The 23,447-nt window shown below is 31.7% G+C and overlaps 2 protein-coding genes across 3 annotated transcripts; both read right to left on the bottom strand.

The window, feature by feature from the left end:
• Positions 1-70: 70 nt before the first annotated feature.
• On the bottom strand, positions 71-9,730 carry BGAL10 (beta-galactosidase 10). The gene is made up of 19 exons (XM_068625791.1): positions 9,463-9,730; positions 9,293-9,388; positions 8,888-9,000; positions 8,668-8,734; positions 8,449-8,541; positions 8,129-8,272; positions 7,798-7,886; positions 6,729-6,834; positions 6,516-6,603; positions 6,258-6,376; positions 5,659-5,823; positions 4,957-5,153; positions 3,693-3,802; positions 2,674-2,783; positions 2,392-2,499; positions 2,171-2,281; positions 1,851-2,065; positions 942-1,278; positions 71-375 (listed from the first exon to the last, which is right to left on the bottom strand). The coding sequence occupies exons 1-19, from the start codon at positions 9,613-9,615 to the stop codon at positions 265-267; spliced, it is 2,532 nt and encodes an 843-aa protein (XP_068481892.1). The 5' UTR covers positions 9,616-9,730; the 3' UTR covers positions 71-264.
• Positions 9,731-16,177: 6,447 nt separating this feature from the next.
• MUM2 (Glycosyl hydrolase family 35 protein) lies at positions 16,178-23,232 on the bottom strand. 2 transcript variants are annotated; one of them, XM_068625792.2, is made up of 18 exons: positions 23,008-23,232; positions 22,077-22,172; positions 21,710-21,822; positions 20,376-20,442; positions 20,191-20,283; positions 19,950-20,093; positions 19,704-19,798; positions 19,169-19,274; positions 18,889-18,973; positions 18,695-18,813; positions 18,441-18,605; positions 18,159-18,340; positions 17,938-18,029; positions 17,745-17,854; positions 17,542-17,649; positions 17,267-17,374; positions 16,975-17,120; positions 16,178-16,493 (listed from the first exon to the last, which is right to left on the bottom strand). In XM_068625792.2, exons 1-18 carry the CDS (start codon positions 23,170-23,172, stop codon positions 16,337-16,339), a joined length of 2,151 nt encoding a protein of 716 aa, XP_068481893.1. In that variant the 5' UTR covers positions 23,173-23,232; the 3' UTR covers positions 16,178-16,336. The 2 variants fall into 2 exon arrangements, with proteins under 2 accessions (XP_068481893.1, XP_068481894.1); XM_068625793.2 differs by having other exon boundaries at positions 21,710-21,811; positions 23,008-23,162.
• Positions 23,233-23,447: the final 215 nt, after the last annotated feature.

Here is a 23,447-nt window from a genome sequence, read left to right as displayed (position 1 = left end):
AGGATTGCAGTTTTTTTTCCACTGGAGATTATGCTCTCCCAAAATGCATTGCATTGATTCTCAATGCATGTGAAAGCCAAAATAATTAATAGATAATGCATTTACAGCAGATTTCCCTGCCATAAATTTTACATGAAACCATGTCGATAATATTAATATTAATACACAGCAAAATTTTCATCTGCTTTTTTGATGCAGCCATGGTGATAAAATAAATGGTGTAATTCAGTGTTCCTCCGGAATTAATAGTAATATTAATATTAATCAACTACAAATCGCTTCCACTGCAAGTTTCCTTGATAAACCAGGACACAAGTTGGTTTTGAAATTCTCTTCAGTTAATTTTATGACACAGTCGTTTTTGTTTAGGCACGCCTGCAACAACAACGAAGTTTATGACGATCTATCAGTACTATAATCTTTCAAAATAAAAGAACAAACAAACAATCAATGAAACATTGCACGAAACATCTTTCTATGAAAGAAAAAGACAGACAGCAGAGGGTGAAGCTCATTTTTCACTTTAAATATCAAAGCAAGAAACAAGGGGTAGTCATCTAGATTACAGTTTAGTTAAGAATATGATAAATTCAAGTAACAAGTATTTCAATATTTTAAATGTGGTATTCAAGATTTGCTTTGGTATGAATAAGGTTCATGGATCAACTTCTCCCCACTAAAACATAGCAAATGAAGAGGAATGAAAGATACTTACCAGCGAAGAGTTAGTGTTATTAATTGTGATTAGTTCCTTTAGCAATTGTTTATTGTTTATAATACAAACACAGCAAAGCTAACAGGATTTCTTGCACTGTTAATCCGAATCCCATAGCATCAGAACATCCCTTAATTGTGTGATTAATTTTGAAAATGAAAATATTAGTAGATACTCAAGAGAGAATAACCCAAATGCAATGCAAAAAAAATGCAAAAAGACATACCTTTTCAACAACTATACTAGAATTGGGATCATGGCAATCTCCCTTGAGGTAAGATCCACATGATCCAGAGGGAGTTCCAAAACTAGCAAACTTCACAGCAGATATATGAGTGTTACTGGGGCACGTCAAACGAGCAAAAGGAATGTTTTTGTTATTCTGTATTTTATCTTCACCCTGAGAAAGGAGTCCAACGGAGGGGTAATCCTCAGCAACTAGGGCGCATGCTCCAGATATTTTACGCCTCACAAACCTAATCTTATCTGGTTCTCCACCTTTTTCCTCAAAAAGAACAAGAATATTTCCTGATGGCTTGAACCAAGACCGTGGAACATGGTACCTGATACATAGGAAATACAAACCATTTCATTAAAACAAGAACAATAACTCTCCAGACTTACCAAAATAAATTTTTAGTTCTTTACAATTATGATGAATCATGAATGCTTTCTAGTTTCTATTTTAGATAAATTGCTATATTTGCAAATGATGTAAAAGGAACTAGGAAAGAAAGTAAATTGTAAAAATGTACTATAGGTTCTAATTCATTATAGAAATCAAGGGGCGCATTGTGAACAATTAAGCACCAGTTAAAAACCTACTAGCTTTCAATTGTATCCTTCCTGATAATATGAATGAACAATCCTTGTCAGTTATTTTGTAAATAAAGAATCTGTTAGGGATTAGTCCTCCAGCATAAACTGCATCGATTTGCACACAAAATCTGATTTTAGTATTTTTACTTTGCTTATTTCTTCTGGTTATGAGGGTTGGCACCTGGCTCAAAACTTTTTCAACAACTTATGTACCAGTTGACATATGAAAAGTAATTTTTTTCTGCATATGGAAAAAGGAAAAGATTGCATTTCAATTCATCAATTTCATGGAAATCGTTATTGACAATAGTTTTACCATCTCTGTGTTGGTTCTCCACAACCAGTGTCACATTTGTCGGGATTAAATTTGCCTCGGTAATCACATTCTTTCACACAGTCTTCACTCTTGAATTCACTTTTCCTAGGCCAATATCTTCCTATTTCCTCTCCATTTAACCAGGCAAGACCTTTGCCCATATGTAACATATCCAATCCAACTGGTTCATCTCCAGGTGGAGCATCCACAATAGCCTGCAAGGCCAAGAGTTTTAAAAGATAGTTCACCAAGAAACACAAACTAAATTATATTGATAATTTGTATAACAGATGGAAAAAACAAGGAAGGTCATTCATTACCTTGTACCATGTCAATGGCTGCATTTTTGGTGGTTCTGAAGTAGATGTCCAGTTTACATTATTCAACCCATCTCCCTGGTTTAGCTTTAGGTGTTCTCCTTGCACTCCAATCTGAGAAAGTATGAAATATAAATCTCCTCGGATAATACCGCTATGAAGGGTCTATAAAAAAATTGAGCAACATTTCAAAGATAGTGGGTGGAGAGAGGGTGAAAAAGTACCTTGTAAGTCCAAGCATATGAAGACAAGTCTATTGTCCCATTGTTCAGTCCCTCAATCTTCACACTTGTGAGTCCTGCCCCCACGAAGTCATAAAAGGGTCCAGCTGTCTAAATCATAATGAAAAAAGTGGCATGGTGAGAAATTTGTATTTCTTAGGAGTTATAACAATTGCTTAATCTCTTCTCAGGTTGGTGTATATTGGGCACAAGCCTCATTCAACATAAAAAAAAATTAAAAGAAACCAGGAAAATGCATGCTCTAATTCTAAACAATGAATTCACCTGTAAGCCAACTGTCAAGCACAACAAAGCAATTTCATTTTTCCCTGCTCGGAGGGAGATGGGATTCTTGAAAGTGAATGGTGAATGTGTACCATTTCCAGTACCAGTACCTGAAGGACAAAAGGTTAAAATTACGAAATAACAAGAAAAATCATTTTGTTGGAGCTTGTGTTTATCGTAGTTCATGAATTAACTCATACTCATCTGAAGTGTCGCAATTCAATAGTTTTCAAATGCATAATACAGGTTTCACTATCAAACAGAATGAATGTATGTAACAAAATTGTTTCTAATGTGACAGGGCAGCTGAATGGTAGTATACATGGGAAAGCAAGCCACAGATATTGAAGTAAGTCTGTTTCTTTGCTTCCTTCCATTATTTTGAATAGTGGATATTTATCCAGTTAATATCAATGTGAAATTAAGGCTTGAATTTCGGATTTACTAAATTAAGATATTAATATACTATTTTGGTTTAACTTTCATTTAACAATTATTGCCATTTCATATGTCAGTACTAAAATGCCAGTTTTAGAATTGCACAATAACATTATACAAGACACATTAAGTAACAAGAAAGTGAAAATACATTCATGTTAAGGAAACATAAGACCCATGTATACCCATTGGTGATTTATAAGGCACGGATGAAGCCAACGTCCAAATTATATAGCCCCCCCAAGGTTTAAACAATTCAGACTTTGAATCTGTTTCAAAAACCAATTATAACTCCTAATTTTAAATTAAAAACATTCCACTGATGTTAAATCTTAAAATAACAGATGTTATATATTTCTGAAAATAAGAAGGGAAACCCCTCCCATTTCATTTTATTCATTGGACGGTATGTAATTAACTTTAAGAAATAACATGCAAGGAAAATACAATTGCAAGAGAAGACAAGGAGAAAAGCTGCATGTGCTGAATTTCATAATGACCCACAATTCTCACATGAATATACAATGATAGTTGATTAATAAAATATAAAGTAATAAATTTATTATCTATCAGAAGATCACCTTGATATTCCTGATTCACAAAAGCATGGAGAGCATGACCTGTAGACTCAATTAGAAGAACCGGTTTGCTTCCCTTTTTTAAGAACTCTTCATTTTCACCAACAGATATACTGCCATCGACAGAAAATGAGCTTTGATCAGAGCATGTATACTTTAAAATACGCTTTAATAAATTACACAAGTTAATGTATATTACACTATACAAATGAGTTTATGATTAATTATGAAAAGAACCAACATTAAAAATATAGCACAGATTCATAAAATTTATTAGAATCCTATAGCCTATAGCACAATGAATATCCAAGCAGAGAGATATTAAGCATGTTTGTCAAAGTTAACTTGGAAGGATAGGAGCAAAATTTTTTTTATCTATAATAACATCAAACCATAACAAGTCATCTAGATTTACTTTTTACTGTTAGCAGTTCTGGCAATTAATAGATTGAAGACGAGGAACAATGGAGAAGTCACAACTTTTTGACTTTAACTTCTGGGAGTACCACTACTGGTTCTTCATTCCAAGTTCTATATTTTCCCTATAAACATTTTGTAGACTAATTGTTACCTTTAGTTTTGCAAAAAGAACAGGTTAATACAATCCATTTAATGAATGTAAGTCTACTAATAATGTGATCAACAGCTAATGAGAGTTTGACATCTAATCCTGGTCTAGATAGGAGAAAGTGCAGGTCTCGCCACTAGGCTCATGATGGAAGGTGCCTAAGGTTACTGACCGAGTGACACTTCACTCAACTCCCTCGCTAGTCAAAACCCTCTACAAGTCAAAATACCCTGTTGGTAGTCATTTTTGAAACCTTGACAACTAGCTTTGATACCAATTGATAAGCATACAAGTACTTGGTAAACCCACACATGAAAGCTAGTTTTTTAAATGGGAGGACCAAACACTTAAATACTCTACCAAGCTTCACAGACTACTCTATGTGAAACTTACACACCTCATAATACCCAAGTTCTGGTAAAAAAACATTATATAATTTAAGATAAACATCCCCATACTCTAGTCACATCAAAATGTTCATTAATATTTTCTTCATCAAAGATGCAGATATAACTATACTAGATAAATAATGCATAACTCTATTAACATCTACATTTTTATAGGGATGAGATGACTTATTAAAGAAATTTAAATGATACTAGTGCAATATTATGCATAGGTACGTGTGTATCTTTTATCCTTATTCCTTTTTAATTGATCGATGTATGAACTTGATATATGTTTTATCTCAAGACAAACCTCGTTGTATGCCATAGGTAGTCAGTGGTATCTTTGGTAGTATTGATGAGATCAACAAAACCATTTTTGACAAAGTCTGCGGTCCCCCAGATTCCTGGCTTCTCCTTCACAATGTCCCATTTCAAAGAATTTACACCTTTATTTGATTGCTGCAAACTTCCGGGAATCATTGCAACAACATTTGTCTGGGAACTAACCTGTAGAAAATTTCGTGACTAAATGCAATGACCACAAAGAAGGTATATAAACAGATCAATGCAACAATAATTTATCACATTAGTTAAAATATGATTGGAGTGAACAGAAAAGGGGGGAATTAATTATGATGCTAAGTTCTATTACAGAGAAAGTTCTCATTGTGACATTGATCTAGGCCATGCAAGTATCACTTTGAGTTTCATGGGTAGTTGATTGCATACATGTAAACATCAAAACTTCAACAGTCAATCGTAGGATTGATAAGATTTTGTTTTAGGTGTAAGCCAAACCCTGTTTTTATCATCAACCAGCAAATTTTTCATTAGTGTTAAAGGAACTTCCAGACCAGAGTTCCAACATAATATTTGGCATTACTAAAATATAGAGCAATGTTACAAATTTAAACTAAGCCCTCAATGGTGATTTCTATGTAAATACTAAGACAGTGTTGAAGTTACATTATTAAGGAGTGATGTCAACCGCGTAGGAACAACAATAACCTACCTTCGCAGTGTTGAACACTACATTCTTGCAATCAGGAAGAATGCTAACTGACCAAGCTGGCAAGTGATATGATGTATTCCGAAATTCCACTGTTCTATCATTTTTATCATCGGCATTAGAAATAAAGGCAGCACATGCTCCGGATGAGTCAGTATAGACATCAACCTGCAAATGCAATACAGTGATTACTACAAAATAGCTTATAATACTAGATGAATAGATTAAGTACATGGATGGATGCAAGGGTGGACCAAATTGGTCATAGAAGCTCAATGTAATGTCAAGGACCAACTCTACAGGTTTAAATTATTAAGTGGAGGCTCAAGAATAGTTGTCTCTCCAACAGTTGGCAATATTAAAATCTAATCAAAGTGCAGTCCAATCTAATCGGATGCAATCCAATCAAATGAGATGCAACTTGGATATGTAAATAGTAATAATTGATTGAATGACAAATATTCAATAATCAATCATATCTCTTATTTATTTTAAATATCTTTTGAGTACCTCAGCCCAAGCCAAAAAGACCTTATAAACATAAATCAATCCCAGAGAGACTACTCAATTTTCAAAAATGATGTTTGACGAAAGGAAAATACCTCCACAGAAGGACCAAGGGAGACATTAACCGATTTCCCATTAAGCAGTGCATGCTCACATAACTTGATAGCTCTATGAAGTTCCTTAAGATGATCCCATTTTGGAAGTCTAGGTAACCCTGTTATAATATTATAAATTTATTAATCAGTAAACTTTAGCATTGAATGTAAGAACTGAGGACTTTTTTGAAAATATGGTCAAGAGACCTGTGCATAACTTAATTACAACATTAGAAGAACCTTAGTTAGATGTCTTACCATACTCATCTATCGGGGCATCATAGTCATAACTTGTAGTAATGAATGGACCACCAGCTGTTCGCCCAAAATTTGTTCCTCCATGATACTAATCCACAGGGATGAAAGAGATCAACGAGAGAAAAATAAACTAAGATATAGCATATCATTCAGATAGAGTCCTTTAATATTATTTAATAAAGTGGAAATAGTCTAATTTAAAAAAAAATGTACCATGTAGTAATTGTGTACACTTCCACCTTTCTGGAAGAAACGAGCAACAGAAAATGCAACATCTTCTGCTGGCCTGTGAGGATCTCTGCCCCCAAAAGTCTTAAACCTTAAAATAAAAGAAAATCCCAGGAAGAATATGAGAAATACATTCCTTATTGCAAGATCAAAATCAAATATTAACTATTGCACAGTTTTAACTCCTCTATCCTGGGAAAGTAGAAGGAAAAAGAAAAGCATCCCTAGTTAAAGTTCAAAATAAACTGAAAAGGCTAGATTTTTAAAATTTTCATATTTTTATTATTTTCCTAGGTCTGAGTCTAGCAGATGCATTTATGTTATCTTGTAATTGCACAGTTTTTAAAATCCGTGAACTATAGTTTCAATTGTAACACTCGAGTTTGAAAATTTCTAAAACTAGTTTAAAATGGTATTAAGTGGAAGTATGGAACCAGTAACACAAGTCTGTATAGAATCAAACCAGTTCAAAACTGGGCTTAGGTTGGTCCAAAGCTAATCCTAATATCGAATTTCTATATCAAATGCATGGTTAGTAGCAGTATTGCTAAATTCACAATATGATATGTACGATTTGAGAATTGGTGAGAAAATAGTTATGGTGCTTGAATCGCACCATGTACGAGTCATCCTTCAAGTATAACCTATCCAATGATCATTAAGTCTAGCTAGAGAGATAGAAAGAAAATAGGTTTGACTTCTGAGAAAAAGTTTTTATATCAAATGTAGTTCAAGTGAGAATTATTTTCTTAAAATTTAGTAGATAGCCAAACACCAACATATATAACCCAGCTCCAATCTACCTAAATATCTGTTTTTTGAAAATTGCCAAACTTTTTTGAGAGAATTTTTTTTCAGTTTTACTAGATACATGATCGTGAATGGAAAATGGATAAAAATAATTATGAATTATGCCCAACAAATAAGATGACTATTAGCAAACTTTCACCACAAAGCATTTCCATGACGTACATATTCACATGTATAAAATGGACTCTTCGAAGCAAAATATGAACAATGGACTACAGGGAAGTTTTAAAGTGATCGAACATACCATCCAGGCCAGTTCTCAGTCCAAATTTTGGGCCTATTGGGGGAAGTGGGTTTAAATTGGTCACAGTAGAATGAATTGCATGTATCAATCTGGAAAAGAATTGTGAATAGCCTGGTTATCATCACCCACAACATAGATATTTAAAAGAAGAAAAAAAGACCATGCAGATAAACAGAAAAAATTAAGAATTTTGAAGCACATCATAACGTATATTATGACATTTCCTACTTATGATTGGAAGTTTTCATCATCTTCTCATAACAAGAACTACAAATCTAAATTTAATTTGAGTTTGTATTGTAATAACATCTCTAAGAGAGTATAATCTTACCACAGGATCTGGAGCATCCCATTGTTGGCACATTATCCAAGGGACACCTGTATTTTGAGACACCGCCATCTTTGCAGCCCACAAGGCATATTTCTTACCATTCTCTTTATAAAAATTTTCATAGTATCCATATTCATTTTCTATCTACAAAATTGTGAAGATGCTGAGTTCAGTCATTGGGTCCGATATGTTAGAGGACAAAGCAGACAAGCAAATTGAAGGAACACTACCAAAAATAGTAGTTCATATGCATAATGACCGTCCTAAGAATACAAACAGAGGTACTGAGAACAAATTGCAATGTTTAAGGTTATACTTGCCTGAGCTAAGATTATGGGACCCCCTTGAGAAGCAAAAAGCTTCTCTTGCTTCATAAGGTTCACTATGTAGGTTGTAAACTTCTGCATATGATACTGAACCCCAAGAAAGAGCCAACAAAGTTAGAGCAATCAAAGTAATTTTACTAGAAATAAATACATAAAGTTGGCATGTATACGTTGGTATGAGTTATAATTATAAGTCAAAGCACAGATACATACCATAAAAGGCTGATTGTAAGTCCGGAACACCGTGCCTGGAACATAATGCAGCCACACCGGCACACCACTGTAACATACAGCTATGGTTAAGAATTATGAAATTGCAATCCACTCTGTAAAACTGGCTAATATTATTTAATATATCCACCATAAGACACTGTAACTTGAAGCTATTGTTTAGAACCCAAAAAGAAATCATAGCAAAGAAACTATTACTCACCCAAAATTCCATTCTGCAGCAACAAATGGACCTATTCGAAGAATCAAGAACATCCCAGCCTGCTGAACAGTCTTCGCAAACTTGACCAGATCAAACCTTCCTCCAAAGTAATACTACAGCAAGTTCACAATTTCAAGTGAGAGCGGGGAAGTCTTCAAAATTTTTACATCACACCATAAGCTCTAAGAGTACCTATTGTCTTACAACTAATTAACTTATGCACTTCAACTTTTGAAGAAGTTAAATGAAGAAACTTCTGTAAAAGTTATGAACATAAGTTGATTTTAACTTATAAAAGAAGCTCAATCTACTTTAACATCTTAATTTCCTCATACAAATGCTTACTAACAAGTTTAACCAAAGATAAACCATGCCCTGCATTATAAATGACTTCATATTACTCACATTGCCTGGAGAAAGCTCATGGCCATTCCAGAAAACATAGGTTTCAATCACATCTACCCCGCCTTCCTTGGCTGTTTGAACAAGACCAGGCCACATCTGCCACAAACACATGACTTGTCAGAGAACTGTAAAGTCCCACATGGAAGAAATAAAGAAGGAGTGAGTGTCACCGCAGGAACGCTTCGAGGGTAATGAATGGAAGCAGAGATAAGAAGCTTGCGTTGGCCATCGATGATGAGGGAACGACCATCGTAGCTGACATTGCCACACGAGGCCACTGTGACTGTGAGCAGCAACACCGCCCCAAGTAAACAAAATTTCATTTTGCTCACACTGTGATCTTAGTGTGTGTGGGGGTTTTAATAAGGAACACGATAACCGATTCAGATACAGACACACGTAGTGCCAGCTACTAAACAACTAAAGTACAGTAATGCTAAATCTCTTTTTTCTTGTTTAATGGAAGAAAAACTTGAAAAACTCAAAAAAACAGTAAAAGTGTTTTTTTTTACGATAATTCTTAAATATGATTTTTCCACAAAAGGTTACTTTTAAAGTTTTATCTCAATAATGTAGGACTTTCAACTCATCTTCCACCTAGTTCATAAAATTATATTTATAGATAATTTGATAATAGCTTAATAACAAATAATTCGTAAATTTAACAAATTTGTATTATAGTAAATTTTAAATAATTTTAATATTATATAATTTAATTAATTTATAAAATTGAATGAGATTTATATATATATATATATATATATATTTATGTATTATGAAAATGTTTTTATATTTAGTTGATATAGGATTTTTAATAAAAAAAATGTTTTTTTTACTCTATGTCTTTTTTATATTTAACTTATATATATATATATATATATATATATATATATAAAGTAATAGTTTGTTTATTGTATATGATGATTGTGAAGCTATGTAATACGACATGGATACTGAGGACATAGAAATATGTATAATCTTTAAAATATAGGTCATGAGACACAAATTTGTATATTATATAATTATAAATTATATAAATTATGTTTCAATTTTTTGTTTGAAGCATAACGATGTTTTTCATGGTTGGTTGTTTCAAAAGGATTTATTCTTTATTTTTATATTCATACTAAAAATTTATACAATTTGAGTTTTTAAAAAATTAATATATTTCTTTTTTTTAAATTGTGTTAAAACTGTGTTAGAATTGTTAGAAATCCAACAATATTTTTAAATTGGATACTTCACCAATCTTATATGTGTCGTGGTCTAATATGTGTGTCCGACACAGACACACCATTTAAGAAGAGTGTTTGAGTTTGATAATTGTCAAGTCTCAAAAATTTCTTAATTAAAACGTAATTTTTTTCTCATTAACTAAGTCATATTTAATGTATGGAGAAAATATCATGGTCATGTTGAATAAGATTAATCATAATTTAATCTCTTAATAGACTTAATGTTCGATCTTACGTAAAAGAAAAATCAACTTAAACAAAGAGGATATACAATTCTAACTCTGGAGATTTGATCTTATCCTAGAAGAAAAAAATGACCAAAATTGAGAGTGTATACAATTATGCTCTCCAGCCTCGAGATTTTATAAGTAAAGTGACTTGATATTTGACCGAACCCGAAAGAAAAACCAAGCTCAATGGAAAAGGTACAATAATAGTATTTTGATTCTTTTAAAGATAAAAGTAAAATATCTATCATTTATTTCTAATTTAGATTTAAACCTTTTATAATATTTATAGTTGAAACTTGTGTTTAAGTATTATTGTATATTTTATTCGATTGTTTATGGATATTTTGAATGCTAAACATTCATAAAAAAAATATGTCATTTTTAATTGAATTAGGGAAAGATTCGGTTTTTATAAGGTACGATAATTGGTGATTGAGTGCATAATTATCCATCATGTCTAACAAAAACTTGGGAGTTTTGTCACAAAATATGCATCACCGACATTTTATTTTTTATTTTTTTTAATTCGTTGAACATCAATAAAAAAAAGACGGTGCACGAATTTCGTGGATAGATACCGATAACGTATATGAGATATGAAAATCTAATTCTCTTTATATAAAGAAGAAACACAATAATCAATATAACAAAAAGTTTTTGAACTGCCAAAATATAGTTTTTAAAATACTTTTTCCATTCACATATTCAACCTATAGTGTAGGCGCATGTATTATTTTTGGGTTACATTGAAAAAGAAATACTTAAAAAATCAACTTAACCAATAATTTTGAGATAGGATATGAGTTAAACCGGAATGATAAATGATGAGTGAAAAAACAATTAGATAGTCGTTCTACTTTAATTGTATAAATTAAATGATGATGGTCTTATGAAAAATATTGAAGATTATTTATTAGAAAGTGTGGAGTAGAAAGATTACTTAAGTTGTCTATCATCTACTATTTAAGTTAGCAGTTTTGTATTATTTTTAATTTTATATATAGAGATATGTTTTACTTTTTTGGACTATATTGGGTTGATGCATATATGGTGTATTTAGAAATTTTTAATATAATTTGTTTGTGTGTTCTTTCTTCTTCACAAAAAAAAATTATTAAATAAAAATTAATTTCAAATATCAAAATAATTAGTTATTATATTAATTAAATTATAGATTATTTTATAAAATATTAAAACTATTGATATTTTGATTATTAATAAAAGTTTATAAAGTAATTTTTAAATTGGTATATAACCATTAGCTACCAAGATTTTAACTTCTAAGTACTTTATATTCTAAATTAGTCTTTATTAATCTTTTAGAATATAAAATATAGCTAAACCCTTGATATCTAATTTAGATACTAATTTATAATTTTCTATTAACAATAGAAATCACTTTAGATATCAATAATTTTTTAGTCTCTAAAATAATATATAATTTAGTTAATGTAGTGACTAATTATTTTTTGTCTCCAAGTTTAGTTATTATTTAATGATTTTCTAGTAGTGTTTGTTAATGTTGTCTTCTTTGGGAATAAAAGAAAGAAAGTCAAAAAGAGAAAGAATTAAAAACATGACTACCAAGTTCGACATTGAGAAGTTTTGTGGTGAAAACAATTTCAAATTATGAAAGATTAAGATGGAAGTTATCTTGATACAACAAAGATGTGTTAATCCGATTAAGGGTGAGGCAAAAATTTCAATGTCTTTGTCTTAGAAAGAGAAGACTAACATGATCAACAAAGTTAGAAGTGTCATAATTTTGTATCTTGGACACATAGATGAAACTTCTATGTCAATGTAGATGAAACTTGAGTCATTATATATGACGAAAACTTTGACACATAGACTTTGTTTGAAGCAATAGTTGTATTCGTTTAGGATGACATAATTAAGATCAAAGGTAAAACAAATAGAAGATTTTAATAAGATCCTAAAAGACCTCTAAGATTAGAACTTAAAGAAAGAGGTGTAGTTCTTCTTGGGAACAATAAAGTTTGTAAGGTGCAAGGCACGTGGTTGGTTAGATCGAAGATGATTAACAACTGAGAGATGTTGTTGTAATATGTGAGGTATGTTACAAATCTCAAGAGAAATCTTTTGTTGATTAGTATGTTCAATCTAATGGGTTTGACAATCAAAATTGAATAACGTACCATAAAGATTTTAAAGGGAGCATTTACCATTGCTAAAGGGATGAAAAAAAGCTTTAATTACATACTAGAATTTGTGATCAATGTATACTTGGAAAGCCTCATATATTGAAGTTTGAGTCTAATAAGCATGCATATATCCAATAAACTGTTTGGGTATACTCATGCAGACCTTTAAGATTTAACATGAGCTCAGACTCATAGTAGATAGTCTTATTTCCTTATCATCATAGGCAATTACTCAAAGAGGGTGTGAAGTTATATTTTGAAAAGTAAGACTTATACTTTTCAAAGATTTAAGGAGTCACACACCTGATCGATAATGAAAAGGTAACCAAACATAAAGTATATACAACTGACAATAGATTGGAGTTTGTATCAAATAGTTTAATGAGCTTTGCAGGAAAGAACATATAAAGATGCAAAAGATGGTTGTATATACATCTTAACAAAATGGTCTTGTTGAAAGGATGAACAATACCATTTTAGAGTGGATAAGGTGTATGTTACTGGGAACTGGTTTTTCTAAGTTCATCTAAGGGAAAGTTACAAACATTGTCATCTATCTGATAAATAGAAGTCAATCATCTAATCTAAAATTTAAGACTCTCATGGAGGTGTGAAGTGGAAAGTTAATAGATTACATACCTTGACATTTGCACATGTCAAGAACGATAAATTAGAAGTACAGGTAGAGAGGTGTATGTTCATTGAATATGATGAAAAAGTGGAGGGTATAAGTTGTAGAGGTTTAAACCTAGGGAATTCATAAGCAGGGATGTGACATTTAATGACACTTTCTATGACATGTAGAGATCTAGAGCAAGAGTAGGAGAAAGCTCACGCTAAGATGGATTCTTATGGATTAGATCAAATTATTTAATAGGGGTTAGATGACGAAACATCACACGATGAGAATCAAATTTCTACTCCTCACTCAAGAAGGTTATGATGTGCAAATTTGGACTCCAACTATCAGCTTACAAGTGAGAGACAGAGGAAGACAATCAAACCTACACAATAGTTTGAGTATGTTAATCTCATTTGCTATTTTTTTAGTGTAGCTGGAGAGATAAAAGATTTAAAGCCTAAAAGCTTCAAAAAGGTAAGAGGAGGAGTAAAAGGTTAGAAGTAAAATGTGTCATGGAAGAAAAAAATGAATCTTTGAAGAGGAACCAAACATGGATACTTGTTTATTTGCTAAAAAATCAGAAGGTGGTTGGATGTAAGTGGGTATTCAAGAAAAAGAAGGAATATTGGGTGTGGATAAAGAAAGATTCAAGGCGAGACTAGTGACAAAAGGTTTTATACAAGTGGAGGGGATAGACTATAGTGAAAAAATTTCACATATCTAAAACACTATTTGATAAGGATCTTGATATTAATTGTTAACCAGTACAATTTGTTGTTGAAATAATTGAATGTTAAAATGACTTTTTTTGCATGGTAACTTGGAGAAGAACGTCTGCATGTAAACCTAAGGTTGTTGAAGGTGAAGGAAAGATGTGTTTCTTGCATAAATCATGTATGGCTTGAAGTAAAGTCTACGACAGTGGTACAAGAAGTTTGATGATTTCTTAAGACAGACGAAGTTTCAAACGAACAACTATGATAGTTGCATCTACATCCTAAAAGAAGAAGAAAGAAATGTGTTGTTTTTGCTTTTATATGTAGACTATATCCTAATAGAAAACTGGTATAAAATGAGATAAAAAAAAACACTCAAAGAAAGATTAAGGTCATAGTTTGCGATGAAAAATCTTGGTTTTACGAAGCGAATACTTGGGATGGATATGCAAAAAGATCAAACTGTTGGAGTGTTGTGTTTATCTTTGCAAGGGTATTTGAGAAAGGTTGTTGAGAGATTTAGAATGCATGAACCTAAACCTGTAAGTACACATTTTCCATCACACGAAGATCTTGATTACCCAAGCTTCTAGTTTTGAGGAAGACAGAAGGGAGATGTGGACTATTCCATATACTAATGGAGTAGAGAGAATCATGTATATAATGATGTGTAGTAGACTGAATTTGACGCATGTTTTTACTGTGGTTAGCAGGTTCATAGTAGATCTTGGATGTGCTCATTGAGAAGCTTTAAAGTGGGTGTTGAGATATTTCAATGAAACAATATTGCCCATACTAGTGTAAAGATGCTCTATCAATGGCAAGGAAGTTGTGTAAGGGCTATAGATGCAAACTATGTAGTGAATGTGGACACTAGAATATCGATTTTTGGGTATATTTTCACTTTGTTTGAAATTGCAGTTTATTGGAAAATCAGTTTGCAATTTATGGTTGTTTTATCTACTATTCAGTTGAGTATATCATTCTCATGAAAAGGGTGAAAGAAACTTTGTATTTGAAGGGTATGATATAAGAGTTAAGTATTAATTGTAATAGTCAAAATTTCATATATCTACCTAATCATCAAACATACCATGAAAGAACCAAACACGTCAATATTAGACTACACTTCATTAAAGATGTTGTTGAATTTATAGAGATCAAAATTATGGATCTACCAGGAAAATCCTACATATGTATTTACAAAATTATTGTTAAGATCATCAATGTTGTTCTAAATAATGAATTAATCTTTCATTGAAGATAAAGCAATGTAGTACAAAAGTTTTTCCATTATTTGGAGTAAATATGAAGAATTATGATGTATTAACACATATGACCATCTAGAGAGACTATAATAATATTAAATTTAGTTAAACTATCTACCCTCTACCATTTATCTTTCATATAAGGGTGGTCTTAACTATCTTAAACATTTTCTATCTTTTCTTAATCTTATATATTGACACATGTTTTATTATATGGATTACATTATCTAATACATTTACTCTCTAAATTTATGATATAATATAGTTTCTCTCTTTTCTTCTTGTTTTTGTATTTGCATCTTTTTATTGCTGTAGGAATTCAAGAGAGACTGAAACCTATCCACGATTAGATTGAATTATGTTTCCGCAACACTGGGGTCATGACAGTATGTGCATCGCTAATTTAACATGGATCCACCGTATCTCTGTTGCTCAACACCCTAACCAATGTTTTCGCAACCACGTTCTTCTTTTATAATGTCCCAACACTTTATCTTATGTTTCTCAAAACTTCTAAAATATCTTCAACTATATTACCACCTATCTCCATCAATGACTTTTCATTAGGCCTAATTAAACTCACTTTTAATAAATAAAAGGTGAAATCAGATTTTTTTTCTATAAACAACTCTCTCTTGCCACATACATAGATCGAAGAGCATTACCATTTATATCACAAAGAATCAATCCTGATCTGCAGAGGTTTCAAAAATATAATATATTATCATCATGAGTACAAGCCAAGTTATAAATGTTCCACCTCCCAGATTTACATTTTTTTCTTTTGTTCCTTCTATCAAATATTAAACTAAGAAGAAGAAGGAAATGATAATTTAGAAAAGTTTTGATGCAAATCTGTGACTGAAACAGTGTCCAAGGAGATTCCAAGAGGGTTCCCACCACATTCATCCACCAAAACCAAAACGTTTCCAGAGTCCTGAAGGAAAGACCGAGGCACATGATACCTGTGCCAACATATTACACAGCATTAATTACAGAACCAGGATCCTCTAATGACTCTACATCACCATGTTCTCTGCAGCCAAAATCTGAGCCATTCATTCTATTCTCTCTCTATCTCAAACTATTATTTATTAACTAATCAATGGATTGAATTTGGCTGCACGCTGTTGACTAAAATTGTAGCAGAGGATCTGATCTGTTAAACACACTATCGTGATTGCAGTTAAAGTGTTTCTCTCATCTTTTCTTCCTTGTCTGTTTGTTCTTTATACAATATGATATAGAAGTATAAATAATCCCAGGAATAAGGGTATTTTTAAAATAGTAACATTATGAGGTAGTTGAAATTTGCTTATATTTAAGTTCACTAAACATGATTTTTTTACTTATATTTGAGTTGAGAAGGAGTAATACTATTACACTATCTTAATTTAATAACACAGATGATAGAAACTAATGGTGCTTAGGTGGGTTGTTACTTACAGTGATTGTGAAGGGTTGCCTTTGGAATCATGAAACAAGATCCAATAACGACCAATGCTTTGTCCATTTACCCAAGCCTCACCTTTTCCCATTGAACTAAGGTCCAACACAACAGGGTCCTCTCCCTTTGGTGTCTCAAATGTTGTCTAACAATTCAAATTTTCATTAATCATCACCACACTTCTATAACAAGTTTACACAAATAAAAGAATTTGAATGCTGAAATTTTGTGCTAGCTTTTGTAATTCAGAAAATGGGAAATAGCCCATTAGGGTCATCTGCATCATTTTACCTTGTACCAAATGAGCGTTTGTTCCTTAATATTCCCCAGTTCCCTCCATTCAATACCACTGCTATTTTGTCCTTTATATACTTGTAATTGCTCCCCCAGTAATCCAACCTACAATGTACGAAATGGGTAAATTTTTTTGACTCACATACATTAATTAGTGGCATGCTGTATAATGTAAAATTTAGATGAGATGACTACTATACTAATTAAATATAACAAGAAAAATAGGCAACTGGTAGAACAAGATATAAAATGAAAATAGGAGAAGAGAGAACCTTATAACCCCACAAGGAATTAGTCAAATTAAGAGACTCTCCTTTGCTGCACTGAAGTTGCATACTGATTAAACCAGCGAACCTTCTTTCAAGAAATGCCCCTGAATCCTTTTAGTAAAAACAATTTCAGATAATAGTTAGACTTAACTATTACAAAGACAATGCATAATGAAATTTTTAATCAATTCCTTTGAAAATTGTACCGGAAGTCCAACCATAACGCTAAGTATAGAAAGGTTGTTTGTCCCTTCATGTAATGTAACTGGGAACTCTAAGGTGAATGATTTCACATCATGATTTCCATGTGCTCCACCTAAAAGATATAGTTTGTTAGAACAAAGTAGTGAATTAGTCATTGAAGTAAACTTTGGATAAAGTCTGTGCGCATTTATGTACCTATGTATGTGTTGTTCACAAAAGCATGAGCAACATGAGCAGCAGACTGGACACTAAGTGTTGGTTTGCTGCAAGATAAATTGTTTTCAAACCTGTTCACAAAATCAATGACTTCAGTTGTCACTTCAAAGTTTAAGAGCAATATCAATGTGAATAAAAAATGAAATAGTAGTAAGGAATGATATGTATTTGACTGCCAGAAATGAAGTCAGATAACTAACCTGTGAGTATACCAAAGGTAATCCGATTCGTCTTTGGTTGTATTCATTTGCTCTAGAAATGAATTTGATTTTAGTGAGGTGTCATCAAAACTTGGAATGAAATCTTGGAATTGCTTCCAAACATCCACTGAGCTGAACTTCTGTTTAGGACTAATGATCCTTGTGTTGCTTGGGGTATTTACCTACAAGCATAAAAAATATTAAAAAGACTGCATAAAATCAAACTAAATTGACAAGATTTGGTGCATGTGTGTAAGTAATGTTAACTAAGTAATAATTTACATTTGCTGTGTTGAAAGTAACATTTTGACAATCTGGTAAGATGCTTATGGACTTGGGGAGCAATTCGTATGATCTGTTGCGGAATTGCACGGTGACCTTATTTGCTCTATCATTGTTTATAAGGAATGCAACACATCCTCCTTTTTCTTCTTGAAAGACATAACCCTGATCAAAATATGAAACAATTTTAAGAATGTCTAAATTATGGTTAGTGTAAATAAACCTGTTGGAGAAAGAAATGAGAGGGCACCCACCTCCTGTACTTGACCTAAAGAGAAGTTGCTCTGCACTCCTTGTAGTAAAGTGGTAGAGCAAGACTTTATTACAGTATGTAACTGCTTGAGATGTCCCCACTTGGGTTGCCTGAGCAAACCTAACATTAAAATTTGCAAACATAAACTTCAAATTGGGTGAGATAGGAAGAAAATTAATAATGTTGTACACTTACCATATTCATCAAGTGGGGCTTGATCATAATAGCCTGTTATAACATAAGCAGCGCCAGTTCTCCCAAAGTTGGTTCCTCCATGGTACTAAGTCAGTTTGCATGCAAAAAACGTTAATTAGATACACATACTGTAATCAAGATTAATTAAGATGGTTCAAATTTGAAAAGGGTTTCCCTGGAGGGTACACATGACACAATATTTAGTGAAAAACTTAGCCATCACTTAACTGGTACACACTTATATACAAAATGATAAAGCTTACTTAATTCGTAACAATACCATATAATAGTTGATATAGCTTCCATTTCTTGCAACAAAAAGGGTGACATGAAATGCTATATCTTCAGCAGACCTTATGTACGGCAGTGCACCATATACTTGATAGCTTCAGGCCACAACAAGAATAAAACGTTAATTGTGTTGAAAATAATTTTTTTTTCTTCAACAGATATAAAGTAGTGATGATGGCATGTAAAAGTTTTAAGTAAATGGACACTTTTTATTCTGTTGGTTTTCGGGAAAAACTATCTTATGTCAAACTTAAATAATTAAATGATTAATTTAAATATAACTACGAGTTTAGGATTTAAAGTTTAAAATTTTTATTAACTAATATTTTAAGAATTCATTGTTGAGTATTTAGAGACAAAAGATTATGTTATTCTAAGTTATTTGATAAAACAATTCATTGGGATAGTAACACCTCATGCATCATTCACATTTAACAGTGTGTTCCAGAATTAGCCTAACTGTGAAAAAAATGAGGTGAAATTATGTATTAGAAAACTGGACACAGAGAATGGAGGGAACTTACAAAGATGTCCAATTCTCAGTCCACAAGGCAGGTTTATTGGGGGAATTTGGTCCAGTGAAAGTTTCTCCACATTTCATGCCATTGCATGTGTTTATCTGCATGAATAGGAAAATCAAGTGTTTAGTTCAACTTGAAAACAAAACATATGATAACCTTTTAAGGAAATGTTAAACCAAACATGTGCTTAAGCATTCATATAAAGAATTGAAAATTTATAAGCAAGTTCATGGGCTTAGTAGAACCAACCACAGGATCAGGAGCATCAGTTTCTTTGCACATAATCCATGGAACGCCAGTGTCAAGTCCCACTGCCATTTTTGCAGCCCATTGAACATACTGTGATCCTGCTGTGCCAAATGCCCTTTGGATGTTTTGGTATTCATTTTCAATCTTGTATTATTCAGTAGTACACAATTATGGGGTGTAAATAAAACACATTAACTAAATAACAAGGTAATTATTTGCTTTTGAGAGGGATCATATGTACCTGTGACAGTATAATTGGTCCTCCTTGGGAAGCATATAAGTTCTCTGCTGTCATCATGTTCACAATTTTTGTGGTAAAATTTTGCATGTAGAACTGAACAGTGGAATGCATAAATGAAAGAGGGTGTCAAAAAGAAACAATTAAACACATCATTACAAGTGTGTGGTATAGTTCCATTTATGTACCTTGAATGGCTCATTATCCGTTCGGTAGACAATGCCAGGGATATCATGTAACCAGAAAGGAAAACCCCTACAATTATTTGTTTATTTAATCATTCTCAAAAAAATAATTTATAGTCATTTTACACACAAAAATTAAAGAGATTAAAATAAACAATAATACATCACAATATTAAAAGAAAATGTAAATACTTATCTTGTTCTCTAAAAAATTAACACGATACTGTATGAATCAATTTTTTATAAAAATGAATTTTGAATAATTTATTATCTTATATTTAATTTCTTAATAAAAATTTACTTAAAGAGTTAAGAGTTTTATTAACCGAAAGACGAACTTTTTTGGCAGATTCTTCCTGCACCATATCAATTTTTTAAATTTCCAAAACTACATTTATTTTAAATTAAAAAATTCAAAATAATAATTATAATTGAGAAATAAAAAAATATATTCTGGAAAAAAAATTCTGAACACAAAACTAAAAATACATTCTGGATAAAAAAATTCAGAATTCAAAAATATGTTGAAATCCAAAATATTTTAGATAAAAGTTTCAAAAATAATTTTTCCCATTTTTATGTAAGGTTATTTTTGTCATTTAGAAGGGGTATTTTTGTCATTTTTTATAGCTGATTGGGTCCATGCTGAAATTGATATGGTGGAAGGAGAAATTGCCTTTTTTTTTTCTCCTAAAAAATCCCAACCGAAAGACTTATATGCAAAATGATAGGTTATTAAAGGATTCAACTTTTTACAGACCAAATTTAATATTTATTTTTAAAAGAATAAATATTTATATCCTAATAGCATAGAGGTGGTTGTGATGTTATTTAATAATGAAACATGGTATAAAGTTCATTGATTTTATTACTAAAAATCATTCTTATCGTAACTTTTTATTTGACAAATGAAGTTTATGCTTAAAATAATTAAACTCGTACGAAAAGAAGAGTTTAGAAAATTATAACTTTACATGGAGATTTTACTCTAAGAAAAAAATAAAACATTTTTTGTTCTAAAAAATGTAATATATCATCATATTAATTCTTAAAACTAAAATTCTCCTGATAAGCTATTGAAAAATTAAAACTGTTTTATTTGAGTCTCCAAACTTAACTATTTGTTTGTCATTTTAATCTCTTAACATACATTAATATTATTGCTTAACTTACATTAAATTCTGGACTAATGTAATTGAGATATTATTATTTTGAAGGTTCATTTAAAAAAATAAAGAATAATAATGGGATATATAACATTATATATAATATCAAAGAGTAGTAAGTTATTAAAAGAAAAATGTAAAAGAAAGTGGAAAGAAGAAAGGTACCCTTACCCATAGGTCCATTCAGCCTCTATGAAAGGTCCAATCCTGAGGCAAACATACATTCCTTGAGCTGCAATTTCCTTTATAAATCCCACCAGGTCATTTCTCCCACTGAAATCATACTGTTCTACACATTTAGCCCTAATTTATATTCATCTCTCTCTTCTCAAATAACTCATTATTTTTTTCATGAAAACTAAAAGAATAATACTGGAACAATTTATTTTTTATATTTATTTAGTATTTAATTAAGAACTTAAAACTTCACTTGAAGTTAAAACTATAGTGTTGAAAAATGACTTATTCACTTATTTGTTTGTTTTTAAGTTATTTTAATTTTGTTTATAAAGATATGAAATGAAAATAGAAAGAATACCTTTCCGAGTTGGGGCTCGTGAAGATTCCAAAACACATAGGTTTGAATCACATCCACTCCTCCTTCCTTTGCTTTCGCTATCAAATCTGGCCACATCTGCATTGCAACAATGCTTCATTTTTCTCCTTTTCTTCGTATTTTCCCTTCTTTTAAGTTATTCATATGTAAACGTTAAGTCTACTCCTCACAAACTTATACATCACTCCTTTATGCAAACAAGTAAGATACTAAGACAGTATTTGTTTTATTTTCTAATTTAGTTGGACAAGTCTTTGATCCTGTTAGTGAGATTAGTCTCTAGTAAGCAAGATTAGTTTTTGATTCAACAAATTGAGAAACCATAAACTGGTACTTAATGCATTAAATGTATATGGAAAAGGGTGGTCTCTTGATGAACCAAATTATTGGTTGAGGGCAGCTAAACTTCACAAACCAACCAAAATGTTTGAGAAGAACCTGCTCTGTCATTTATTCATGCACACAAAAAAAAAACACATTCTGAGGCATACCCGTGATGCAATAGTGAATTTGCAACTGTAAATTATTTGGTTGTGTGGTTCAAAAGAGGTTGCATGCTATGAGCTATCTACAGTGCAGCTGGGTTAGCTGAACAAAAGGGCATGTTTAATTAAATGCAGAGACAGGATTAATGTTGGAGTAGGACAGTTGAGCTACTTTAATTAAAACATTAATGGATTAATTAAGCATTATTATTCAGACACAAGAATCCAAAGAATGTGTGTTACTTCAATTGAGGCTTATATGAAATGTAGTTGTAAAGAGCAGACATGAATGAATGCAGAAAAGATTTGAAATGTGGTTACAGACTTTGCCAATGACATTATAATACCTCATTCTCTTGTTAATAGATGAAGATGGTGATGGAAACAGAGAGATGCATAATATGATGATAGCACACACATTACAATACCTGAGGAGTACTGCGAGGATAATGAATTGAACCAGAGAACAGAATTTTTCTCTGGCCATCAATGATGAGAGATCTTCCATCGTATGTTATCTCAGCTTTAGCACCAAAAGCTTCCCTTATTTTCCATGACAATAACAGCATCACCAAAACCACCCACTTTTCCATATTCCCAACACTTTTATCTCTTCTTCTCTCACCCTCTATCACCACTTTATGAGTGTATGTATATATATATATATATATATATAAGGAATATATATGTATAATTATACAAAACCAGGTAGAGGAAGAAACTTTGTCACTATCAAAACTAGGAATGGGTGACCAATATATATATGTGAGTGCTATCACTTCTTTCTTTAAAGAAGGAAAATGCATAGCCAACTAGATTCAATTCTTCATACAACTCTATTTACACTTTTATTTTTCCATTCTTTTTT

Source organism: Phaseolus vulgaris, chromosome 9, assembly GCF_051622355.1.
Source record: "Phaseolus vulgaris cultivar YP4 chromosome 9, ASM5162235v1, whole genome shotgun sequence".
Lineage (NCBI taxonomy): Eukaryota > Viridiplantae > Streptophyta > Magnoliopsida > Fabales > Fabaceae > Phaseolus > Phaseolus vulgaris.
Note: the sequence above shows the minus strand (reverse complement) of the source record. Positions and strands in the feature narration are given on the sequence as shown.

Coding starts and splice junctions, on each gene's coding strand:
- BGAL10 (XM_068625791.1), bottom strand. CDS start 9,615: ATGAAATTTTGTTTACTTGGGGCGGTGTTGCTGCTCACAGTCACAGTG. Junction 2,784..3,692: donor TGTGAATCAGGAATATCAAG/GTGATCTTCTGA, acceptor TTTGTCCTTCAG/GTACTGGTACTGGAAATGGT. Junction 376..941: donor CTAGTATAGTTGTTGAAAAG/GTATGTCTTTTT, acceptor TTGTTGTTGCAG/GCGTGCCTAAACAAAAACGA.
- MUM2 (XM_068625792.2), bottom strand. CDS start 23,172: ATGGAAAAGTGGGTGGTTTTGGTGATGCTGTTATTGTCATGGAAAATA. Junction 19,275..19,703: donor ACTGAGAATTGGACATCTTT/GTAAGTTCCCTC, acceptor TGTGGCCTGAAG/CTATCAAGTATATGGTGCAC. Junction 18,974..19,168: donor GCTATATCAACTATTATATG/GTATTGTTACGA, acceptor AAACTGACTTAG/TACCATGGAGGAACCAACTT.